The 12218-nt window shown below is 36.7% G+C and overlaps 1 protein-coding gene across 4 annotated transcripts in view; it reads right to left on the minus strand.

The window, feature by feature from the left end:
- USP3 (ubiquitin specific peptidase 3) overlaps positions 1-12218 on the minus strand; it is an 89075-nt gene that overhangs the window by 28659 nt on the left and 48198 nt on the right. For all 4 annotated transcript variants that reach the window (XM_014944433.1, XM_014944431.1, XM_014944432.1 and 1 more), the window contains exon 2: positions 1389-1449. Coding sequence is in view for 1 of the 4 variants with exons in the window: in XM_014944431.1 (XP_014799917.1) it covers positions 1389-1449 (61 nt within the window). In the remaining 3 variants the exon portion in view is untranslated. The remainder of the gene's footprint in view (positions 1-1388; positions 1450-12218) is intronic.

Here is a 12218-nt window from a genome sequence, read left to right on the forward strand (position 1 = left end):
TAACTTGGATGATGTACTTCAAGTGAAGAACTGAAAAGCTTTATTTCTCTTCCTTTATTTCAAACATTATCTGAACAGAAAAATATGCTGTGTGCTTTCATGATCAGAAGTGCTCCCGTTACAAGAGCATTGCATTCTTCTCATCCAATTATTTCCCATTCTAAGGATAGGAGCAGTTTAAAAGTCAAAATAAACTGCAAAAATAATGACTTGATGTCTAGTAAATGCACACAAGAAAGGTCATATGAGGACAGTAATAATATTTTTTTGAAAATTGGTAACAAATAAAATACTCCAAACGCTTCATTTCACACCATCACAGAACATGAAGTAGCTCCCCCTCTCTTAGCTCTCACCAATTAAAATTTATACTCCAAATAACTCCAAACTCTTCATTTCACACAATCACATAACATGAAGTAGCTCCCTCTCTCTTAGCTCTCACCAATTAAAATTTATAAAATAAATTAATAAATTAAAAGAGGAAAAAAAGGGAAAAAATGCATTTGCGTTGAAAACTCTGAATAAGAGACATTGTTAAAATTGTGGCACTTACTGCTATCCAGATCAAAAAACCAAAACCTAGAGCTAACTGAATCCACTTTAAAAGACAAAGTCACTAAGTTTAGTGATGCTTTTCCAGAATAAAAGAACACCAGCACAGATGCTACCCTACAGATGAAAACACGTTCACATCTCGGATACTGTTTCAATGTCAATACTAACCGCATTCTCATTAATATGTGCATCTCTAACATTTTTACAGCAGCAAATTTTCTGCAATTATCCTGACATATAAATAACAGTATTGACTGTATCACTCCTCTACAAATTATTCTGGTGTACTTCAACTTATTCAGACAAAAAACAGGTGTACTTTGAAGGAATTCTGATGGTAGCTAGTCCTCATATGTTATGGCAATAACTGTTCCAAAACCACATTACAGTACATTTAAGGCATTTTCTGTCTAAGCTGGACAGTTGCTCTTTTTCTTAAAATAAGCTGTGCCAACTTTGGACTTGTCATTTCCAAGAATTCTTATTCATTTAGCCTTATTGCAATAGAAACAGCATTTACAGAATGGAACTTCACAATAATCAACTGAACTAGCAGTTCTGCAGCCACTTTTTGAGTGCAGCCATCACATTCATTGCACACTTACCCCCTCCCCCCCCAAAGAAAAAAGATGCTGAGTATAACCTCTCATTCTTATAAGGTAGCAAAGAAGGGTGTTCAGTATAAACATAAAATGTTAAATGAGATCATGAAGAATTTATTTCAGAGAATTATAAGGCATTAAGGAAAATTTTGAATGAACTGCCTCAGCAACACAGGAGAAAGATAAAGGTCTGATTAAAAGATCTGCACACTAACACTTTGTACCCACCTTCCACAATGGACACTCGAGCACGTCAGACAGACCCAGGGACTTTTATTTGACCGGCACACTATAAAAGATTTAAAATAAAAGAAGTGTTAAATGAATTGGCTCTGATATTACAGTTGTATAACACATCCTGAGCACTAGCAATAGCTCTGCTGACTCCAGCTTAGCAGCACAGTTATATAAAATAGCCAGTCCTGTTTACTAACCTGTATTAGGGACTAATCTAACAGACTGAAGAGCTATTCACACTAAAGCACATTGGCTGCCTTCTGGCTTGGGTTTTAGTCTCAGGCTACACATTTACCTGTTACTTTCCATGAAAAATTTAAACTTTTTTTTGTTTGCATTTCAAAATAAAGTAGACCTCATGTGGATGTAATACAATACAGAAATAACAGAAGCAGAAGTAGCAAAAACACTGGTAAAGTTTAAACACCTTTCTTTTGAGCTTTAATAAGGCAATACACCGTACACAGGGAAAAGAGCCACAGCACTTCACTTCTGTTTCATAAAACTAGTTATACAGGAAGCCATTGTAAATAAAATATTGCAAGAAAGCTGGGCAATCTGATAAGAAACACACAGAATAAAGTGCTGTGCAATGCATGGTAATACACACCATTTATACAATATGTATTCCTATGCTGTAAGTGCTTGATCCATAAAGATTTTACCCTTTCAGTCACACACAAGAAGCTGAAAGGTTAAAATGAACACAGTGCTGTGCTTTGCAATCCATTCAAGACACCAGAGGACGTTATCTAATTTTTTAGCTGTCTTCTAAGTCTAGAAAGCTTAAAACTAAATAAACATGGATGTTTTTAAGCTAAAGGGCTAAAAGGGAAAAAACCAGCAGATACTAGAAAATGATGAAACACCATCCCAGGATATTCCAACTCCTACCTTAGTTTCAAAGCCTGACAATTCAGATTAGAAATAAAATCTCAATAAATAACCCATGTAGTCAGAACACAGTAAAACAAGATAGCAGAGCAAAATTTCCAGTAGTCAAATCAAGAAAAAGTATATGCATCTTTATAAACAATAGCAATTTTGGAACTACAACTAAATAAGTGAACCCTCAAATTTTGAGAGGAATTCCCATTTCGACCATGTCACTGAAGGAGGAATGCCACAATATACATCACTGAAATTTGAACAAAGTAAAGTCGTTAACAACTATGCATTACCACAGAATTCAAAGATATAGCATTACACTTTTAAATATCCAACTAATATGATGAGAAAAGAAAAATTTATTGCTAAGTGCACTTCTGCAAGGGCAGAAAACAACAATAAAAAGACTTCAATTATCCCCAAAATACAAAAGGGTATGATGCCACCTAATTTTTCTACATGCCAGAAATAATTGCTTCTTGCAGCAGCCAGTCAAAAGAGTCACAGAGGAAAAATAAGACATCAGAAACACAAGTGTCTGTGAGTCCCAGGGGAAGAAGGGACAAAGAGAAGATGATTAAATCCTAGCATACATATAAATTATTTAGATTGTTATTTATTGTAGAAAAGCTTGAGAACAGCCTTCCCTGTCTGGAGTCACACCTTAGAAAAAAGGAAGTGGGGCATCTCAACCGTGCACAGAAGCTGCTCCAGGGTAGGATCACGCAAGCAGGCTAATTCAGGACTTTTAGCAAAACTCAAAAATAGGTTCACCAAGCTACAAACTGTGGTTCATATCACACCGCTGAAATCAAAGACTATCAGAGAAGACTAAGCTAACAAAAGTGAAAGAAGTTTCTTTATCAAATTAAATGCTAGTTAAAAAGAAAAAGCAAGGAGGGGATCAATTTTGATGGAGAGAAGTGACTAGCTTAGCTGTTCAGAAGAGCTAATATACTTTTCCGTCATTAGATTTTGCCTTTTTTATTTAAATCAGATGGAAAAATAAGCTACCTAACACTGCTTCTTGAAGAATTATTTTCTGGATTTGAATTAATTTTTATAAATAGTTGATGTATTTCAGTCACAGGCCCAATCCAAGGAATGTTTGAAACTAAATGGAAAAAAGCACATTCCACAGAAGTACTATTTGAAGTAACTTTAAACACTTTACTAAAGACTCCAGAATTCTTTTCTTCAGCAGCTGCAATTATTACTTTACTTGAGAAACACATTTTCTCACGTGTCAGCTTTACCGTTTTGGTTTTCCAAAAACAAATTCTCCTATTTCTAAAGTTGATGGGTTCCCACAACTGCGATGGTAATCTTGGAACAGATGGAAGACAGCCAGGTAGAGCTGTTCTGGTGTACATTTCAAGTTAGAAAAGTGGAAGAAGTTTGTCTAATTTGACCAAAATGTTATCGAGAAAACCAACTTTTGCCACTAGCAAACAGAAGAGAAAGACCTTAAATAACCATCACCAGTTAAAAACAGGACAAATGCACCACCAGTCTAACCTGATACAATCTTATTTTCCTGAATTATACAAACTGAAAGGTAAAAAATTAACCAGAAGGAAACAGAAGCCAAAACCATTCATGCACTCAAACATAGATTAAGTGCTGCTTGAACAAACCACTACCCTACACTGTCCTTGCCAGGAACATGAAACAGTCTTCCTAGCATTAAAATCTCAGAAGAAATCTCCCACTTTGAAATAACATTTTTGCTTTTACTATGTTATCATCTGTGGACAGAACTGGTTCTCAAACAGTAGGTCTAAGCATTACGATGCAAACCATTATTCTAACTTTCCACCATATACCAGACAATTAGAATTTCACATTCAGGTATTTTAAACATCAGCACCGCTTGCTTGTCAAGGGTTAAATTGTACTGACGTAGTGCTCACTCTGCAGAGTTCACACGAGGTTTAAGTGTTCTGCACAAAGCCAGCAAACAAGTCCACCAACTCCGCACAATGCCAAAAAAACAGCCTTCACTAAAATGTTCCATTTTTCATATCGGCGAAGAGGAAAAGATGGCTCATTTGTTTGCCTTAACTTTTAGGAAGAACTTTGCTCCAATTGCATCACAGCATAAATGCGTAGTTTATCTTCTGCACAAACATCTCCTCCCACAAAGAACTCAAATAACATGGAAGTGGCTCCCACTGAGATTAAACACAGAAGCCAGTATCAAATTTGTGACCTACAGTTGCTCTGTTCTAAGAGGATTACACAACTGATTTTTTTGTTTTTAAAGGTTGCTGAAGATTGCATTCTGTATTTCTCTGAGGTTGGCTCAATAGACACCTGCATTAAAGCTTGGCTCTCCAGGTATTCCTCAATTCAGATCTTGAAGCAGTTACTGTCTGATACTTACTATTAATAAATTAGATTAGGCCGGGAGCTTCAGGCATTAGTCAGGACTCTGACAAGACAGGCACCATGGAATGCACAGCAAAAGTGCAGTCACTGCCCTGAACTGCTTAAAATCTAAACTCAAGGTAGACAGTTTGGCTTCATATGCAAATAAAGTGCATGTTCCTTTTAGACCTGGTACTAACATGAAGGCACCAGGCTTAAAAGTAGATCAGAAACAAGACAGACAGACCAATAGCAAATCCCTTGTGAATCCAAAGCAAGTTGCATCACCCTGGAACTCCGCCCTTAAAAGAGACTCGGGTGTTCAAGACTTTCAAGTCAGACTGTTACACACGGAATCGTGAGGAAAGACTCGCAAACCCATTTGTACAGGTATATATGTCTTCCCTCAATAACCAGTATTCGAATAGGGACTTGGGGTTTGGGTTTTTTTAGTGCTATTGGAAAAAAGAGAAGGATTGGAATAAATTTATGTTCAAGAAACATCTTAACCATATTAAAAAAGCCTTAATTACCTGTGTTTGTTACACCTTATTTAGTATTGTACAGGTTAAGCAACACTGGCTGCTTTCTCAGCTTGAACTAAAGTGGCTACTGCAATGCTTATCAACTGCCTCACTTTGCTATATTTTTAGAATAGCTTCAGGTGGTCAGGCAAAGATGATACTACCATGTCAAAAGAAAAGGGAAAGCAAACCTCCAGTGCCACAATGTTGTCTGAAGCAGTAAGCCATTTGCCATTTTACACCAATACCAGCTTATTCAAAAGCTTAGAAACATAATTTTTTGTCATGTAATTGGAAAGGGAAATACTTTTACCGAATGACTTAAGTGAAATCTGAATACTCGTTTGTTATACAGCCTACAAAGTCCTCAGTAAATGAAGAGTATCAATCCACCCCCAAGAGAGCAAACAATCAAACACCACTACATACAGACTCACACATAATTATAGGAACATTCAGAGATGTCTCTCCCCCTCCAGCTTCCACTTTCTGTAAACCATCCTGATAAGTAACGTTCATCAAGTTACGCCAAGTAGAATGAGTAAGATATGGCTAATCAGTTTGGCATTCTCGTTGCAGGGCCCCCACCCCATCTTACTCTCATGATCACTCAAATATGTACTTCTGAATCTTGACCTTTTTTTTCCTTATTGAAAGCTGACTCTAAGTGCAGTCTTGTGAAACATGAACTGTCCTGGCAAACACTGTTTTCCTTACAGAACAAAAGCTGCAGATTTCCACTGCAGGGAAGTTACAACTATGTAAAAGTATACAAACAACCCGTGAAACTAATAGTTTTGTTTAAATAGCACACTGCATAATTGAGAAACTGGCAAAAGAAAAAAGCAGCAGGAAGAGGAGGAGACAAACAGGAAGCAGATTCTGTAAAGCTGCCAAATTGAGAAACCTGCAAGATAGAGTGTCACCGGAGCTCTGGCAGCAGCGCAGCCACGTGATGAATGCAAACTGGGGACTTCACCAGTCACAGGAGCACAAGTGACCTGAGGCCAGAGCTACTACACAACTGTGCTTACATCCAAGTTTTAAAATAATCCGTAATTACATCACTAAAGAAAAGGCCACAAAACATCAGCACAATAAGAGCAATATTTTGGTCCTTCTGTTAAGAGCACATTGAATGGAAACAAGATTAGGGTCATTAAACCATTTCCGATAGTCTCCATGGCCTTTCCGAAACAGCCTGGACTTTGTTCTCAAAAGGAGCTGTACCAACGTTGCTGCCTTACTTGTATAATTATATGGTTAAACTACAATAACATAATGACCTGCACAGAAACATCTTTGGCTTAAGTGGCCTTTTTTTGGTTCAGTTTATGTTGACATAATATGTCAGCTATACTGATAGAAGCTAAACTGTTACTCCACTCAGCATCTGCACAAGGAGCAATATTTACATTGTTGTGGCCACTCTGATGTACTGATCCTATGCTGAGCAAACCACCCCACACACAGAAGCACTTGGTGACAAATACATATATATGCTACATACGTATAGCATACTGTTTGCGTGATGTATACACTTGCTGTATGTATGCATGTGGGTACACATACACATATATGTATCTCAAAAAAAAAAACCAAACCAAGAATACCATTAAAGTACTCAAGAGAAATACTTACTTTTCCTTTCCCATACATTTAACTTGATTTTACCTAACAATCCCTCAGTTCCCTGCTTAATTAAGCTTTGGCAGCAGGAAATCCCAAAAAGCAATCCCAAGTGGTGGGAATACAAAACTCCACACAAACATTGAACCAAAATTATGCAAACCCCTTCAGAAGTAACATCTCAAATGGGAAGTTTTTCAGTCATGGGATTCAGAGTATTTCTTGGAGAGCCCACTTCCTATTTACAGACTAGAAAAGGGAGCATGAGAGGTTGACTAATTTACCAGAAGAATTTTATCAGCATAGATGAGAACTGTGCCTACTAGCCCTAATGCCTTAGTCCTTTATGTCGTTTTACTTGCAGGCAAGGGTAAGACATCCCAAAACTCAGCACTCTCCACAAAACTTTTACGGTGACACCTCAAACTTCCCATATGCAATACCAAGAAGTATCAGGCATCTGAGAAAGCCCGTGTTCTAAGCAGTGAATTGCTGAAGTTATTAGTCTATGAGAAATAGCAAGGAGACAAACATGTTGGATGCCTCTCATCTGGGCTTACATGCTGGGGTTGCAAAAAGGCTCTGTCCCCCACTGGAATTTACAGCTCTGGAACACCCCCTGGATGCAGTCTTCTCAAGTATTTTTATTCAAAGACTGAATAAATCAGCTGAGGAGTTTTCTCCACGCCAGTACCCATTCATTCAAGATGCAAATGCCTCAGGTGTAATGTACACACCTCCTACCCCAGGAGATCTTCCTTCCAGACTACTCCCAAGTGCAGAGGGAAGACTGATACTTTCTTCTGTTAAAATATGGCACCTCCCACTTCCCCATGTTTTCAGGGGGACAGTGAGACAAAGGAAGACAGAGTGTGACCTTCACCAAGCCTAGCACTTATGGCTTTTATCTAGGCTCCACTTTCTGCAGCAATGAATATCCATGCAGTCTACATGCAAAATTCACCAGATGGAACGCTTAATTGTTAGAATTGCGAGCGGAACCAAAGATTTTCCGCTTACAATGAACTGTCCAAATCACAACATTATAGAGCCATGTGCACTCTTTCCTTCTCTCCCATAAACTTGGTTATAAACCAGCACATACAATAAAACAGCTTCTCAGGGCAAAAATTAGAAGTCTTACTCAGCACAGAACATCAGTCAAGACTGCAGGACATCTAGATATGTGCAGAATTGGACACTCTGGAACTGAAAAAAATACTTTATTAGCTGAATCAAAGCAGGCTTAAAATATATCCTCCAAGGCAAGTCAGTATTTTTAAGGGCACCATGTAAAAATTCCGAACAGGCAATATAAGTTACTTAATACTAACTACACATGTATTAACACAATGGGTCATGTTCCCAGTTTTAGACTTTGCATTCTTTTGTGCATTTAAAAAGGCAATTTCTGCAAGCATACATGCAAGCTTTGTTATCTGACTATTGTCTGTTTACATTCAGGAGGAATCAAAAATACTGAAATGAGTATCTCAACTTAACATGTTGGTAAAATCATAAGACAGAACAGACGTTAACATACATAGAAGCACACTAAATCCAAGCAGAATGTTAACATTGTTTTATAATCTAGGAATAATTTCCAGAACTTAAATACTGAGCTAAACATCTATGGTTTCTGATTAGTGGGGTGATCTTTTTTGTTTGGGGTTGTTTTTTTTGTTTTGGGGTTGGGGGGGTTTTGGTGAAGAGAAGGTGGGGAGTGGTGTGTTTAACTGTATACACATGTGGTGTGGTAAAAGTATCTGCTCTATATTTTAAGAACTTTAAAAACTAGTCAATTCCAGATGAGTGAGTGTAATGAAAACCAGACAACTGAAAAAAGGAAGTAAATGTTACAAGATAGTATTTTTAAACCTTTGAGTAGGCTAAAGCCCCACTCTAGAAAGAGAATGCAGGAAAAAGGAACGTTATGGGCTTTGAAAACTAGACACATGTTCTACACCTTACTTACAAGCCAGATGTTTTACTGTTTAGGTTTAAAGAGTATTACCATTTGTTTTCAAATTTCATTTCACAAAAAGCCTTCTTTCTATCCTACCTTCAGCCCCATTACAAGAAGTTCATAAATGGACTAAACTTGTTCTAAACTGATATTAGAAAAATAAATACTCTATTTAACAATATTTTAAATAAGTTTCATTTGTTAGACAGCTTTATTACCTATTTTAGAAAAAAGCATTCTAGTCAAAACGAAAGCAGACAGAAGGGGAAATGGTTTTTGATTATATTATTTAAAATGTTTTGTTTTAAAAATCAGATAACACTGACATACTAGAGAAAAAGATAAGAAAAAAATGAAATTTAAATTACATTTAAATCAAAGCAAGAGTATTTAAAAAGAAGCAAGTTTCCTGGTAAGCATTACTAACAATACAAAAATGTTAACCATTCTTTCAGTGTTTCATACCCTCGTAACAAAGAGATGCACAATTAATAGAAATCTCAGCAGTATCAAGTCTTACCCTGACTCAAATCACATTCAAATGCACTCTGAAGAACATTTAAAGAAAGAAAGAAACAAGCTACCCTCACCTTACATCTATGGAAAAAAAAAAGTTATTTCTTCTGCTATTATCTTTCAGCCAAAACCAAAAAGATTAAGTTTTCAGTGAGAAAACAAATAATAAGTCATTTTGCAATAGTGAGAGAACTTATGAAATCAACTATTTGTGCTCATGCATAACAGTACGCATGGTTTCCTCTTCTGTCACTAAATAAAAGCATTGCTCAGTCTCATTTAAGAAATTTCACAGATGGTTACAGTGAATCACTCTATTACAATGGAAACCCATATATAATTCAGACATACTAAACAAAAACTAAGTAAGAATGTAAAACACAGGTAGGTGAACAATTTTTCATAGAATAAATAGGTCATTGAAGTCCCCAACACATTCCTAACATCGAAGAACATTTGTCAGAGAACAATGTGATAGCTTCATCTGCATGTAATTCACCTCCCTGGTTAGGCTCAACCACATTAGCTTACAGTTTGGTATTTTGATTACACAATCAGAATTCCACATTGAAAAACTTGGAAGTTAAAAAATGCATGCTTGTTAATCTGCCTATATTCTTAATCCAGTAGTGGAAAAGCGGACAGGTAGGTAAGGAAAACTTCTTTCAAGCAGTGCAAACAGACATGTCAGTTCTTGAGGAAGTGGTTAAACAGACTGAGGGGTGGGGGGAGAAGGTGCAAACCCAAAGTCAGATCACCTATAGCAGCAATATAGAAAAAGACATAGAGCATGCTGTGCTGCTTCTTTTGTTATGATAAAGAAATGAGGTCACTTAGCACTACCAGTCACACACATAGATGTTTAGCTCTCAGGCTATAGTAGAGCCGTATTTTTTGGTAATTAAGTCTTTCTACAAGTCAAGTCAAACTTTAGGTCAAGAAATGCCAGCAGTTGATCTTCCTGCATATACCATATGAATCACATCCTGCCTGAAAGCAACAGTGAGAAGACACGCATTACTTTAAAAAGAAAAAAAAAAAAAGAGAGACAAAGAAGTAAACACATCAATAGTGGGCTTATTTTGCTGACCAATCATGGCCAAAAGTATTTTTAAGAAGTTATTGCATCTATTTCTCTTTTGTATTCTAAAATATAATTTCTAGTGATTTGACTACTTTGATAACCAATTATTTTCCAAATTTAAAAACAAGCACACACATCTATACTTATATATTTTAAAATTGATTTCTAGCCCTCACCAATATTGTTCCTCATTACAGTAGAAAAAAAAAAGTTATTCAATCTTTATGTTAGAGCCAGACACACAAATACTCATTTTTAGACAGCAGCCAGAAAAAGCACAGCAAAGCCAGCAACGTAAGGTAATTTTTAAATGCTTAAGGAAAGGAATCTCCTTGAGTCAGTTAGCAATCGAACTCAGGTCAAAACATTGAAGCTGGAAATAGGAGGGAAAAGGGAGAAAAGAAGCAAGAAGGCTTCTTGCTTTCTTTATAAAAACCTAGTAATTAATCTACTCATTTGTAGTCCCCACTACTTCATTCCTACTTTCCCAACACTAAGCAAAAGACACATTATTAACCATCCCTGGGAACAAAAAAGAAAGAAATCAATTTCTCAGTGGACAAAAATATCACCAAATGAAGAACTTACGACGCAAAGAAGTTTTAAAAAGCACTATGGCTCTCTTGAGAAAATTCACCTGTATCTTGACATGGACAAGCAGATGCTCACGTTCACAAAGAATCCTAAATTATGTACCTATGATTTAACTTGAAAAAACAGTATCTGCTGGCTTGGTGTTGATAAGGACCTCCTATCTCCAAGCCTGATAGTAGCATGACACTTTAAAGTTAAAAAGCTGTCTGTTTGCAATCTGGGTGCAGAGGGGCTAACTCCCAGAAGAATTACTTTATTTTGCCAGGCTGCCTTTGGGTATTGTGATTAGATTCAAATGGGTAATAAAATCCATCAAAGAAATTTCATAACTACGTTTACAAGATCCAAAATTATGCAAGATATTCCAAAGGGGGGAAAAAACCACCCAACCACCACAGGACTGTTTTGACATACCAGTTCAGATTGCTGAATGAGAAGTGTCATGTACAGTTTAAAACACCCTCTTATAATCAAGGAAATTAATTGTTAAAGACACAAAATCTTACACTGCTCCCATAACAAGGACACTACAAAGCAATGAATATTTTATCAGTTATTATTGTAATTCACTCCACAGTAAAAACTGCTTTCTCCAATAATCTGAAAATAAAAATTGGAAAAGCCTAATCTAGTTTTCAGGCCTAAACTTCTGATTACGTTGCACTTTCTAACCTCCATGGATTATTTTAATTAATGGCCTTTAACCACTTTTTACCTAGGTAACAAATGTTAAAACAGAAAGCAGAGCACGGACAGGTTACTATATGAAGCGAGAGGCACTGATCAAATGAGAAACGGCTCAAGCTTAATTTAATTCCAGACACTGGGTCTGAAACTTTCACTCCGTGAACCTCAGACACAGATGTGACAAAAAAATTAACTAGTCTAACTCTATCAGCCTTAGCACGTTGCAACGATCAGAAAAACGGAATAAGAATAATGCACTGATCACACCTGCATGTCTTGAAGGGCTTGGGAAAGGCAGTGAAAATTATTATCCTGCTTACATTTAAACCAGCTGTAATGAGATTTGCACTAATCTGTGGATAAATCAAGAGTCTGCCATGCACAGGAGTCTCTCTCCTACACACTTGTGTGTGCCTTATATATCCCATTTCCACAATGCCTCAGACTATCCTCTCTCCTTACCGCATGGTACACTTTGAGAAGTCATTTCAAAACACTGACTTTTAGTTAGATCATGAAATACTTTGAAACAGTAAAAATTTATCTTCAAAATCGTAATGAAG

This window comes from Calidris pugnax, unplaced genomic scaffold, assembly GCF_001431845.1.
Source record: "Calidris pugnax isolate Ruff unplaced genomic scaffold, ASM143184v1 scaffold70, whole genome shotgun sequence".
In the NCBI taxonomy this organism is placed as follows: Eukaryota; Metazoa; Chordata; class Aves; order Charadriiformes; family Scolopacidae; genus Calidris; species Calidris pugnax.